The sequence below is a fragment of the Meleagris gallopavo genome, chromosome 1 (assembly GCF_905368555.1).
Source record: "Meleagris gallopavo chromosome 1, MGAL_WU_HG_1.1, whole genome shotgun sequence".
NCBI classification, from domain to species: Eukaryota; Metazoa; Chordata; class Aves; order Galliformes; family Phasianidae; genus Meleagris; species Meleagris gallopavo.
Window position 1 is genome coordinate 166,908,563 of NC_139404.1, and position 14,127 is coordinate 166,922,689.

Here is a 14,127-nt window from a genome sequence, read left to right on the forward strand (position 1 = left end):
CCCACATGAGATTTTGTTGACTTTTACAGGGCCTTTCATGGCTGCAAATTATTTAAAATGGAAAACCAGCGTTTTCATAGGTTTAGCTGAATTAGGCACTCCATGCTGATTCTGGGAGTCTAAGAAGTGGTTAACACCAACAACCAGCTGGAAGTTTTTCACTCTGAGGGTGGTGACGCACTGGAACAGGTTGCCCAATGAGGTTGTGGATGCCCCATCCCTGGAGGCATTCAAGGCCAGGCTGGATGTGGCTCTGGGCAGCCTGGTCTGGTGCTTGGCAACCCTGCACATAGCAGGGGGGTTGAAACAGAATGATCATTGTGATCATTTTCAACCCAGGCCATTCTGTGATTTTATGAACCAATTGAGACACCCGTGGAAAGTCATCTTTGTATTGGGGTCTCTTGAAATGATGAATCACAGAACAGACTCCTTTAGGCTTTCCTAATATAATGCCTATTGGGCTAAATGACAGTATTTGAAACATGGTATCTTAACTACAGCAAAGTACTTTGGATTGGATTAGATTTAATGAATGAAGTAGCTTCATGTAGTTAATTACCTAAAATCTTGTGATACAATTTTAGATATTAGGAAATGGAAGATTATATCCTGTGGTCTGGTATTTGTGTTTCAAGTGGTCACTTAACATTGCAGATTTCAACAGAGTTTAATATGTCTTCATCATGCGTTGAAAGAATCTGTCGTTCTTTTTCTGTGCTACATGGAAGATATTGGAGACTTTCTTGTATTGAAACTGTGTTTGTGAGCTTTTTTGTATATTTTTCTTTGGCTGAGAACACAATTACCTTCACCATCGAATCTCAGGATGGCTTGGGTTGGAAGGGGCCTTAAGCCCTTCCAGTTCCAACTCCCTGCCATGGGCAGTGCCTCCCAGCAACTCAGGCTGCCCAGGGTTCCATCCAACCTGGCTTTGAGTGCCTCTGGGGATGGGGCACCCATAGCTTCTCTGGACAGCTGTGCCACTGCCTCACTACCCTCATAGTGAATAATTTCTTTCTAATGCTTCATATACCTTCTTTTACTTTAAAACCATGACCCCTAGTCTTATCACTGCACACCCTGATAAAGACTGCCTCCTCAGTTCTCCTGTAGGCTCCCTTTGTGTACTGGAAGTCTGCAGTGAGGTCCCCAGAGCCTCAGAATCATTTGACTTGGAAGGGACACTTAAAGGCCATCTGATCCAACTCCCCTGCAGTGAACAGGGACAGCTACAGCTTCATCAGGTGCTCAGAGCCCCTCCAGCCTGACCTTGGGTGCCTCCAGGGATGGGGCATCCACCACCTCTCTGGGCAACCACTGCCTCACCACCCTTATTGTAAAAAACTTCTTTATATCCAGTCTAAATTTCTCCTGTTCTGGTTTGAAACCATTTTCCCTTGTCCTATCCTGCTAAAGAGTCTGTCCCCTTCTTTCTTACGGCCCCCCTTTCAATACTGAGAAGCCGCTCTCAGGTTTTCCTCAAGCCTATTCCAGGCTGAACTGCCTCAACTCTCATCCTGTCTTCATAAAGAAAGGCGTGTTGAGGTACATATACGTACGTGTGGCGTTTTTACTCGATGCATCCTCTTTTCTTTACTGACAGATTTATAAGGGTCCGGACTGCTCATTCCGATACACAGGCCTCCAGCTGAACTGTGAATATCGTTTCCGTGCATGTGCCATTCGCCAGTGCCAAGAGACATCGGGTCACCAGGACCTGATAGGCCCCTACAGCTCACCAGTGCTATTCATCTCTCAGAGGACTGAACCACCGACAAGCACCAACAAGGACACTGTGCAAACCACAAGGACACAATGGTCACAGAGCGACCAAGTGTGTGCTGCTGTCATTCTTGCACTTTTTGCTATCTTTTCCATTCTGATTGCTGTTATCATTCAGTACTTTGTAATAAAGTGAAGAAAACAGATTTATTTTAGAATGCTGCCCATTACATTTTACTTTCTCATAATCTAAAAAAAATTCTGTTCTCTTGCTTTTACAAAAACAGGCATTTAGCACCGGCATTGGGACTGATGCAAACCCTTTCAGCCACTTTAAAATGCTTACTGGTAGGTGTAGGCTGACACACGTTATTAGAATGCAAGCCACTGAAATACAATCTTTTTTTAATATGCCTTCTTGCAGTACAAACTTCATATGGGGCAAGCAGTGCTTAACATAAAGGGTTTGACCAGTAAACACGAGTGTAGAAATGGTTTCCTGGCCCACACTTGTAAGGGTTACTACCGTAACAGGGAAGAATGTGTAGAACGCATTTAAAACTTACTCTTAACAAACTTGTGCTGTATACAATATTAATCTGATGCTGTGAAAGCAATTTAGCGCTGTATTTCTACCTCCTCATTTGTCTTAAATATTTGGAAGGCAGGATTTATGATGAAAAATGGAAGGGGCTTTTCTCAGGCAGCAAATAATAAACTGGATGGAAGAGTGTGCACGAAGGAAGCTTCTTACCCGATAAATGTGGAGTTCTTCACTGCAAGTAGATGTCTTGGAAAGACTGCGAGGGGATGGCACAAGTGGTTTATCTTCCCCCCAGGATTTGATGTTTACTCATAAAAATGCCTCTTCTTACGAATCCAGAAGGGAGAGCGAGAGAGAACTTTTTAGATTTGTTACTTAAATTGAAAACTCGTTCTGAAGTTGACCTTTTGATCGGATGCAGTTTATACAGGTGTCTGTGCCCTCCAGTTTGGCCAGTTTGTAGATTTTTGAGATAAAATTCATTTCTGAATCTTTGCTGTTACCCCGACATTCACTTGCCATATCCACCAGAATCCAGCACTGCCTTTCGTTTGCTTTTTCTTTTCTTTCTTCCTTTGGGGCACCAAATCAGAAGACGAAGTGTAGTAATTTGCACCAGAAAACTTAAAGCTGCTTTTTTCTCGAGATCCTAATGTTTAATGTAATGTCTCTTTTTGGATACTGTACCAAATCGTTAACTGCATGTAGTTAATGTCGCATTAGAGCACTTTGCAATTGCATAACTCATCAATGTTTTGTGAGCTTGCGTTCGTGAGTTCTTGGATGACCAGACTGAATTCTATCAAGTATCCCATGGAACATCTCGCTGGATGTCGATGATTGCCAGTGACACAGAGCTTGTAGTGAATCTATCTTTGAAAACTCTTGTCTCACCACACTTACGTTCTTTGTTATACACTTTGTAATTAGCTACTTTTAATTTATTTGAGTTACAAGATAGTGGATCATTAATGACTCCTAGTTGCGTTCAGTTTAGCATTTTTAATGGTATTAAACACTTCTGTCAGTCTTAATGATAATAAAAAAGGAACCTCTGTCTCGTGCTTTGAAGATCTCTGAAGACTTTCTCGTACCTTAGAGCGGGCATGTATCGTACTTGTTTATACGTCCAATGAGCTGTGCTGTACAAAACTGTTGCTGCGTTTCGTTTTTTGTTTTTGTTTTTTAAAAAAAAAAAAAGCAATGGCGAAGAGCTTGGCCTCCAAGTGAACGGAATGATCTGTCTTTGAGATGTACTGTATGTTTACATTTGATTTCCAACCTGTCATTTTGATGTCCAGGCCGATTCCTCCCCCGACCACAGTGACAACAGGTGTTTTCTAGAGCCCTCCCCCCGGTGCCACGTTTGGCAGTACGCACGCGGTTGAGTGGAACAGCCCAGAGATTTCTTACGGTCGAATGTCTCAAATGGTAAAGATTTGTTACTACAGTGAAGCTGCGGTGACTTCTGTTTTTCATAGTCAAATCCAAATGAGCTCCTATTTTTGATAGTCATTTAATAGTGTATTTGCCATTTGAGCCTCAGTGCGTATGACTGCATTGAAGACAGTTTTTAATGTAATCTTAATTTTACCTCTGTAATGGAATGTACTATTCTGTACATTCCAAAAAAAAAAAAAAAAAAAAAAGGAAAAAAAAAAAAACTAAAACTTTTTAAAAGGTTATAGTTACACTACCAAACATATCACTTTGCAACTGTACAACGTCGGACTTCATGAAGATGAAACCTGTATAGTCTCATAGAAAATGCATAAACGATGTAGCAAAGTATCTTTAAAATCTGTGGGAAATAAAAGCATCCTTCTTTTTCTTCGTTCGTCCCTTCTGTTCCTCCGCCCTCCGTCCGCTCGGGCGGGGCGGGGCGGGGCGGGCCGAGCTCGGGGCGCGGGGCGCGGGGCGCGGGGCCGGGCGGGAGACGGCGAGGGAGCGGCGTTCGGCAACCGCGACCCGGCGCGATGTGGGGGAACGGCAGCCGGGCCGAGCCCTGGGCCGCGCCGCCGTGCGACGAGCGGCTGTGCTCGGCGCTGCCGCTGCGGGCGCTCGTGCCGGTGACGGCCGTGTGCCTGGGGCTCTTCGCGGTCGGCGTGGTGGGCAACGTGCTGACGGTGCTGGTCACCTGCGGGCACCGCGACGCCCGCAGCACCACCGACCTGTACGTGGGCAGCATGGCGATGTCCGACCTGCTCATCCTGCTCGGGCTGCCCCTCGACCTGTACCGCCTGTGGCGCTCCCGGCCCTGGATCTTCGGGCAGCTGCTGTGCCGCCTCTCGCACTACCTGAGCGAGGGCTGCACCTACTGCACCATCCTGCACATCACCGCCCTCACGGTGGAGCGCTACCTGGCCGTCTGCTTCCCGCTGCGGGCCAAGGTGCTGGTCACCCGGCGTCGCGTCAGGGCCGTCATCGGCGCCCTCTGGGCTTTCTCCCTCCTGTCGGCGGCGCCTTTCTTCTTCCTGGTGGGCGTGGTGCAGCCCGACAACCGCACCGACTTCAGCCGAGAGTGCAAGCCCACCCCGCGGGCGCTGGAGTCCGGCCTGCTGGGCGCCATGTTCTGGGTCACCACCTCCTACTTCGTGCTGCCCGTCGTCTGCCTCAGCGTCCTCTACGGCTTCATCGGGCGCGAGCTGTGGCGCAGCAGGGGCCGCCTGCGGGGTCCCGGCGCTGCCCTCCGGGAGCGGGGCCACCGGCAGACCGTCAGGATCCTGGGTGAGTCTCCCGGCCCCGAGGCTGCGCCCCTGCGGCTCCTTTCGCTCACGGGAGCCGGCGGGTCCGTCGCGGTCCGGGCTCCCGTCTGACCCACGGGCAGCGTAGCGCCTGTCCACAAACTGGCTCTTCTTAAGGCGTCTGACTGGGGATCTGATTCGTGTTTATAAATGGCCAGAGGGAGGTGAAATGGATGAGGCCGGGAGCTTCTTAGTGGTGTGTAGCAATTGGACAAGGAGCAAACGGCCTTGAACACAGGGAGTTGCACACTAACGTGTGGAAGAACTTCTTTACGGTAAGGATGACAGCACAGGAACAGGCTGCCCAGAGAGATTGTGGAGTCTCCTTCTGTGGAGATACTCGAGGCCCATCTGGACGCCCGCCTGTGTGACCTATTGTAGGGTCCCTGCTTTAGCAGGGAGTTGGACTCGATGACCTCTCGAGCTCCCTTCCAGCAGTGCTTTGGTTCTGCTCTCCTTTGGCCTGGGGCAAAAGCAGTCTCAGAGCCCTGTGCAGACAGGGGTAGCACAGAGCATCCCAGCTCACATACAGCTGTGTGAGCCAGCACTCCCTGTGAGGTTCACTGATAGTTCATATGAGTGCTCTTTTTCTGACTTTCATAGAATTCCAAAGTCCTCTGAGTTGGAAGAGACCACTAAAGGCCATGAGGTTCAACTCCCCTGCACTGAACAGGGACACCTACAGTTCCATCAGGTGCTCAGAGCTCCATCCAGCCTGATCTCGGGTGTCTCCAGGAACAGGGCATCCACTGCCTCTCTGGACAACCTGTGCCATTGCCTCACCACCCTTATTATACAGTGGCAAAGAGAGCACCCTTTGCTAACTTACTGGGAAGGCTGCCTGCCCTGAGGCAGGGGCAGGGCTCTCCGACAGAAACGCATGCATCCAAACTCAAAATCTGCTGAACCATCTTTGAAAAGAAAGCAGTCACCCTTTAGTCCAGGGCTGACAGCTGGGCTTGATGCTATTCCGTTTTTCAACAGCGAGTGCCGTTTAGTTCTATATAAATTTCCTATATCCACATATTTCTATATATCCATATGTTTCTGTATGATGATTCTTGCTTACCTCAAAGGAGCTGACAGAATTCTGCATGTGATGTATTCCAGGCACAAACTTGCTTTGCCTTTATTCCTTTTGCTAAGCTCTGAGAAACATGAGGGATCCTCCGCAAATGATTATTCGCTTCACTTGCGTTCATTTATAAGCAAGAATGATTGCACTTGTGGATACAGTGATATATTTTGCAGTCGCCCGATAGGTGACACTTCAAACCACACACTTGGCTGTTCCACATCTGCTTCAGTCATGTGGCTGCTGTAGGAATGTTTGTATGTGGTAAAGGTGCTGTGTTAAAACAGCTGTGCCCTGCAGACTTGTTTTGGGAATTGAGATGTATGTAGGAGCAGCGCTGTAAGCAGCAGCTCTGTGCTTCCACAGATACGTCTCCTAATTCCAGCTGTGGTTTCCATATCATCTGTGTGACATAACAGGCGTCCCCCAGGGGGAATCCTTGTTCTGATCCCGTTGTACAGATGTTATGCTTCTGTTAGATTTTTCTCAGCAAACTCAGCTGTTGGAGATTGGCTGAGTTTTTTGTCCTCTTAATCCAAAGGCTGACAACTGCACTCAGTGCTGTTCCCATTTTCAACAATTGGATGCCACTTATTTCTGTACATCATTTGTACCGTCTGCAAAACCAGATGGAATTGTGTGAAAGAGAAGGCTCTGGGGAGAGCTGAGAACAGCCTCTCAGTATCTATAGGGGAGCTGTAAGAAGGAAGCGGACAGATTCTATAGCAGAGTCCATTGTGACTGGGCAAGGGAAAATGGTTTCAAGCTAAAAGAGGGGACATTTAGACTGGATATAAGGAAGAAGTTTTTTACAGTAAGAGTGGTGAGGCAGTGGCACAGGTTGCTCAGAGAGGTGTTGGATGCCCCATTCTTGGAGATACCCAAGGTCAGGCTGGAGGGGATCTGAGCTGTGGATGTCCATGTTCATTGCAGGGGAGTTGAACCAGATGGCCTCTAAGGGTCCCTTCCAAATCAAATCATTCCATGATTCTGTGAAATTGAGAATACAAGATGACTGTTGGATTAACTCACTCCCTAACTATGGTTTGTACTGTTTTGTCTCGTAGCTGTGGTGATTCTGGCCTTTGTAATTTGCTGGTTGCCTTTCCACATTGGCAGGATCGTATTTATAAACACCCGAGACACCAGAACGATGCTGTTCTCCCAGTACTTCAACATCTTTGCCCTGCAGCTCTTCTACTTGAGTGCCTCCATCAATCCCATCCTCTACAACCTCATCTCACAGAGGTACCGGGCAGCAGCCTGCAAGCTACTGCTGCCTTGCCGGCGTGTGAGAAGGGCTCTGGTGGGAACAAAAATCTCCAGGACCTACACAGAGACCACCAGTGGCATAAGACACAGGTAAATGGGCAGCTCCAAGGCTGTGCCCCAGCAATGAGTTTCACGAGGCATTCCGTGCAAGGAAGGGCACTTCCTCCTGCAAAGAGTCACAGAAGTCACATCTGCCAGGGCTTTGGTAGGGTATAACTCTCTGTGTGCTGAAATACTTGGATTTCTGCCAGTGGAGCAAGCAGGGACCATAAAATAACGAGAATGATGTGAAAGCCAATACTAAAGGAATAGCTGGAGGATATTACTGGTAAAACTGTGGGTTTGGTTTATTTTGTGTTGTTCTCTACTATTCCTGGTGCTTTCTATACATCTTAACATCGGGGACTGCAAAGCAAGGAGTGACTCGCAGAGAGCCTGTGCTGTTTTAAAGCAGCTTTCTCACAAGGAGATGGACACAGAAGGAATTGCCCACCGCCATCAGCACTTCTGGAAGAAGGGGACGCATGTTATTATTAACCAGTCTTGTAACCATGAGTGGGAGTTTCCAGGACAATTTAACTGACTCTTCCCCTGGGAGAGCAGATCCTTTGCACTCAGCCCTGTTGATCTGCCCCATGCCATTAAACACATCTCTTAATTGCTGGCAACCAATTTAGATATCACTGCTTACATCCTCTTGGCAGTGTTTGGTTAGCATTAGTGTGTAACCACCCAGCACCGGGCTACTCCGGTACAGAGGTCGTGAGGTTTGAGATTCCCTTGGGGTAAATTAAGAGGAAACATCAACAAATGGCTGGTTAACAGTTTTATTCAAATTATTTATTGCCTGGTGATTTTTGGTGCTATATAAGAAATCACAGAATGGCTTGGATTGGAAGAAAACTTAAAAACCATCTAATTCCAACCCTGTGCCATGGGCAGTGCCACCCAGCAGCTCAGGCTGCCCAGGTCCCCATCCAACCTGGCCTTGAGTGCCTCCAGGAATGGGGCACCCACAGCTTCTCTGGGCAGCTGTGCCAGGGCCTCACTACCCTCTGAGTAAAGAATTTCCCCCTAACATCTAACCTATGTCTCCCCTTTTTAAAGCCATTCCCTCTTGTCCTGTCACTATCAGACTGTGTAAAAAGTCACCGCCCCTCCTGCTTATAAGCTCCCTTCAAGTATTTGGGGGCCGCAGTCAGGTCTCCCTAGAGCCTTCTATTTTCCAAGCTAAACAAGTCCAATTCCCTCAACCTTTCTTCATAGGAGAGGTGCTTCAGCCCTCTGAGAATCTTCATGGCCTTCCTCTGGACCAGCTCCAGCAAATCTGCATCCCTCCAGGGTTGGGGTCCCCAGGTCTGGACGCAGAACTGCAGATGGGGCCTCATGAGGGCAGAGCAGAGGACAATCCCTTCCTTATTCTTGCTGTCACCCCTCTGCTGATGCAGTCCAGGATACTGTTGGCCTTTTGGGCTGCAAATGCACACCTCAGGCTCATGTTCAGCTTTTTGTCCACAAGGACCCACAAGTCCTTCTTGGCAGGATTGCTCTCAGTGAGTTCTTTTCCCAGTCTATACACATATCTGGGATTTCCTTGACCAAAATGCGAATATGTTGCACTTGACCTTGTTGAACCTCATTAGGATCCTGTGGGCCCACTTTTCAAGCCTGTACAGGTCCCTCTGGATGACATCCCTTCCTTCTGTCATATCAACTGCACCACATAGCTTGGTGTCATCAGCAAACTTGCTGAAGGTGCACTCAGTCCCGCTGTCTCTGTCACTGATGAAGATGTTACAGAATCCCAGTCCCAGGACAGACCCCTGTGGGACACCACTCATGATGACATTTTATGATGATATGCCTTGTGTAATGTTATAATATATACGCTGTAGAGAGAGAAAGGGGCACCAACACTGTGGGACCCAGCAGTGTCCCAGCAATCCTCATGGTGTGCACACCCCAGCTGTCAGCCTTCGGTGCACAGACAGCCCCCCTGAGGAGGTATGCAGTCACCATTTGTCGGTGAGTCTGAGATTTTATGTGGTCCTCAGGCCCCTCTAATGCTGTGATGGAGGTACGGCCCTAACCCTGCACAAGTGCATTTCAAGATTTGGGGTACTCTGGAAATAGGTGGGTGGTCAGAGAGGGTCTTGCTCTCCCCCTGCCCAAATGACTGCTCATTGACCTTCTGTGGTGCACAGTGAAGTTGGCAGGATCTCTTCTTCCCCCAGTGTTATTTATTGGAACTCAGCAGGTCTGTGTATTCTTACAGGATAAGGATTTGGGTCTGGTGGAATGCACCTCTCTTTAGAAAGCTTCCTCCAGCCACTCTTTATCTTGTTACTATGGTGGTCTCCTTTTAGACTTCTACCAAGTGCTTGGGACATTAACCTTCTGCTTCTCAGTCTCTTCCACAGTGCTCTGTCATGTTATATTCTTGTGATACAATGCGCCAAGGTAGCCAAGCTCCCCTGGCTGAGCTGCGTGCAAGCCAGGAAACAACATGCTAGCTTTGCTCCAAAGGTCTACAATACAAACTCAAGCTGAGCAACTTAGGCACAAGTGTTAGGCAGGAGGGCTACAGGGAGTTACAGTGCCATTTCTTTGGAGAGTGAGTACATTTTACCTCTATATTTTACCCGCTTTCCTTCTGGCTGTAGTGAGATAAGCCTGGAACAAAAATCAATGAAGTGGGACTGCACTTAAATACACATGCTTAGTGCGTACTGAAGTTACCATGTGTCCTACCTGAAATGTGAAGACTGTTCCAAATCCAGCTCATGGATCTCAGCGCAGTAGAGCTGAACGCAGGCCTTCTCCAGCCTTAAAAGTATGACCAAACTCTTTATTTGATTCTGAGTCGCCAAATTAAATATCTGAAGACACAAAGCTCCGCAGCTCCCGGCACACACGTGGAGCATTCTCCTCACATCAGCTTTGCTGCAGCTTTGGGGCTGGGTTGGTTTGCTTTGGCTGGGTGGTGCCCTTCAGTAAAATACATCAGAATGACAGAACAGCTGGCACATTGCAGAGGTAGGAGGGAGAAAGGGAACCTTTGTCACACTGCTGTGCAGCCACGCAGCCCTCTCCTGCATGCCTGCAGTCTGCTGGTGATGCCTCTTCTTTTTTCTCTGGCTGCTGAGCTGCACTGGTCCTGGTGCCCACTGCTGGGGTATGTGGCACCTGCCTGCACTTGGCATCCTCCTGCTTCCTGCAGCAGGCTGCGAGGAGGGGGTCTGGTGTGCTGGCCAAACCGTTTGTGTCCTCGTGATAAATACCCTTATGGGAGCAGTACAACAACACATGCAGCAAACTACATCTGTGAGCTTGTAATGCCTTTTAATTAATGTTCCGTCCCCATTAAGGCATATCCTTCAGAAATAAATCGAGTTGGTGAGTTTCCTTAGAATTATCAAGCCTGGAATTGCTGTGTGTGGCAGTCAGCACCAGACCGAGCAAGCAGAGAGCCTGCAAACAAACAGCATTGGCTCATTCGTTCCCACAGCACTGCTCAGATGCAGCTTGGCTGTCTTTAAAAGGAGTATTTCAAAAGTCATTCGTTTATGGACTATTAGGAAAAGTAGCAGAGAGCTTAAGAACAGCCTTAGCACACAAAGAGAAATGACAGTAATGTTAAAAAGAGAGAGAAATGGGGAAATGTGAAAGCAAAGCACAAAGAAAGAATGAAAAGAGAAAGCGTGTCCTCATGCATCTTGAAGGATCATTCAATGGAAATGCATGGAGGGAAATCGGTGATCTGTGCATGGATGACTCTGGAGACTTCTTGCAGACCGTAGTTTGCTGTAGCCATACAGACATTAAACCAGGGATCAGAAAGTCACTCTTCAACTTTCATCTTAATTTCTGTACTCATGTAGCTGTACACTTGACATAGAAGTCCACAATAAATTCAGGATATGATATTCCCTTGGTTTAACATAACTTCATTTGCATTTGCAGTCACTGTTTCACTTAACATGACTCTAAAATAAAATCCATCTTAGCTTATCCAAATTAGACAATAGCTATTGGAAATCTATTCGAAAAATTGAATTTCTATTCTAAAATAAATGTTGTGGAAAAGTACTGTAAGTACCAGTATTTCTCTTCTATTTAATCAGCTTGATCTGCTTGTGTTAATCAAAGCAAAGCACAACTGAGGCTGGCAGGGCCCTCTGGGTCCATCTGCTCCATCCCCACCCCAGCATGGACACCCATAGCAAGGTGCCCAGGGCCACATCCAGGCAGCTCTGGGAGACCCCCAAGGAGGAGACCCCACAGCCTCTGAGCAGCCTGTGCCAGTGCTCCGTCACTGCACAGCACAGAAGGGCTCCTGGTGTTCAGAGGGGACCTCCTGTGCTCCAGTTTGTGCCCATGGCCTCTGGTCCTGGCACCAGGCACCACCACTAGCCTCTGGCAACCTCCTCTAGGGATTTATGGACATTGCTCTGCAAAGCAAAAGCACAGACATGAGATACTCTGTTTTAACTAAAGCTCCTTCTGAATTGTGGCAACAAATGGGTCTTCTGGTCCATGCAGACATTCTGCATTTCTTTCTGGTCTATTACAAAAAGACGATCAAATCCTAAATTCCTTTCTCCAGTCTTCTTTAGAAGTGTGGAACCAGGCAAACAGAAATAGTTCCAAGCACATCAATGCAAGAAATCACAGCCTTGAAATGTCCATTCCAAAACAGTGCTGCTCCAAAAAGCAGTTGGCAGAACCAGGACAGGCAGCACCCAACCTCCTGGGAAAGGGGAAAAATGCAGGATGCTGTGAGAAGCACAGGGCACAGCACAAACCCTCCAGAGAAACCTAGCGTGGCCCAGGAGCTGCCCTTGGGCTGGGGCATTGTACCAGCAGCATCTGCAAATAACAAAGAGGTTTGCAATCCTTGTTTTTTTTGTGTGTTGGGTTTGTTGGGTTTTTTGTTTGTTTTGTTTTTGGTTTTTTTTGTGTTTTTTTTTTTCCCCTCTACTGTATTAATGAGAACAAAAGAACCAAAAAAATAGGACAGAGGGGCAAAAAAACCCTGAGCGTTATCACCGTGTTATATGGAGGTTTTGCATACTCACAGCAATTGATCTTTTGGGGAACAAAGACCTTCAACGCGGCTCAAGATGTGGCTAAAACAATGCTGTCTGCAAAGGCTGCTTGCAGCTGGCCCAACAGAACAGAGGTGCAGGGGCATGTTTTCTCCCTACAGCCACCCCCTTAAAATCAGATTTGGTGCTGTTGCTGCCTTGCTCCCACAGGAAACAAAAAAAAACTGAGGATATGTCTGTGATTATACAAAGATTATATAAAATAAGTAGAAAAAGAGCTGGCTGAATAAGGAGCAGGTATAACCAAGACTGCTCTGAATTAGAAGGAGTGATCAGATGTCACCCTGATGTTTGGTGAGTGATGTGAACAAGCCCTGATGTTCCTGGCTCAGCACCTGGGATTTGCTTTGGCAACAGGCTTCACTTCACCAAAAGGCTTCACTTGCCTATTGAAATGACTGCCTGCAGATACACTTCCAGTGCCTTAGGGAACAATTTACAATCTGGTGTCCTGTTATTGTGTGCCAATGTGCACAGGCTATCGTGAGGATTCCCTGGAGCTCAGGAGAGAACCAGTAGGAGCTGGCTGTTCAGCACAGCATCTGTGCTATGGCTACACCAATATGTGCTGTGAGAGGATAGGGGCAGAGATGAAATTAAGCCTGCTGGGCACTTGTTACCAGTAGATCCTAAAACATTTGATCATGGGGCAAAGTATAGCATTGCCACTATTACCACAGGCTCACATGCAGCTGTTCTGTATTATTTCTGATTTGGGCTCAGCGCACTGGTGGCACAACAGGCACCAGCCTACAGTGAGGGGGTGGCTATCAGGAGGCTGAGGCTCTCTGCAGCCTGCACAGAGGCCACTGGTGTTACCTTGAGGTGCCTCAAACCACTGGCAACAAAATAAATGTTGTTATCTGCACCACATTTTCTAACACAGGAGCCTTCTGCTGAATCCCTGTGTTGGGGCTGATGCCACAACACAAATCTCCATACAGGCCATCTAAGCCAGAGGTTACCAAAGCATATGAAAAAGACAACTTTTGATGGGAAAACGTTTGTCCAGGCTTGGACAGTGCCTCTATACTTGGCACTGGTGAGGCTAGCCCTTGAGTACTGTGTTCAGTTCTGGGCTTCACTACAGGAAAGGCATTGAGGCCCTGGAACATGTCCAGAGAAGGGCAACGAAGCTGTGAGGGGTATAGAATCATAGAATCACAGAATGGCCTGGGCTGAAAAGGACCACAACGATCATCTAGTTTCAACCCCTCTGCTATGTGCAGGGTCACCAACCACCAGACCAGGCTGCCCAGAGCCACATCCAGCCTGGCCTTGAATGCCTCCAGGGATGGGGCATCACAGCCTCCTTGGGCACCCTGTTCCAGTGCGTCACCACCCTCTATGTGAAGAACTTCTTCCTAATATCTAACCTAAACCTCCCCATCTTAGTTTAAAACGATTCCCCCTTGTCCTATCACTATCCACTCTCATAAACAGCTGTTCCCCTCCTGTTTATATGCTCCCTTCAAGTACTGAGAGGCCACAATAAGGTCTCCCTGGAGCCTTCTCTTCTCCAAGCTAAACAATCCCAGTTCCCTCAGCCTTTCCTCATAGGAGAGGTGCTCCAGCCCTCTGATGGTCTTAGAGGCCCTCCTCTGGACCCGCTCCAAGAGCTCCACGTCCTTTCTGTACTGGAGGCCCCAGGCCTGGATG

The 14,127-nt window shown here is 47.8% G+C and overlaps 2 protein-coding genes across 5 annotated transcripts in view; both read left to right on the forward strand.

Moving 5' to 3' along the window:
• FNDC3A (fibronectin type III domain containing 3A) overlaps positions 1-4,100 on the forward strand; it is a 115,446-nt gene extending 111,346 nt beyond the window's left edge. For all 4 annotated transcript variants that reach the window (XM_085215867.1, XM_085215866.1, XM_085215868.1 and 1 more), the window contains one exon: positions 1,607-4,100. In XM_085215867.1, coding sequence (XP_085071993.1) covers positions 1,607-1,921 — 315 coding nt within the window. In that variant the 3' untranslated portion in view covers positions 1,922-4,100. The remainder of the gene's footprint in view (positions 1-1,606) is intronic.
• A 57-nt stretch (positions 4,101-4,157) lies between these two features.
• Positions 4,158-11,287, forward strand: MLNR (motilin receptor). Its single transcript, XM_003203356.5, has 2 exons — positions 4,158-4,996; positions 7,156-11,287. The coding sequence occupies exons 1-2, from the start codon at positions 4,246-4,248 to the stop codon at positions 7,452-7,454; spliced, it is 1,050 nt and encodes a 349-aa protein (XP_003203404.4). The 5' UTR covers positions 4,158-4,245; the 3' UTR covers positions 7,455-11,287.
• Positions 11,288-14,127: the final 2,840 nt, after the last annotated feature.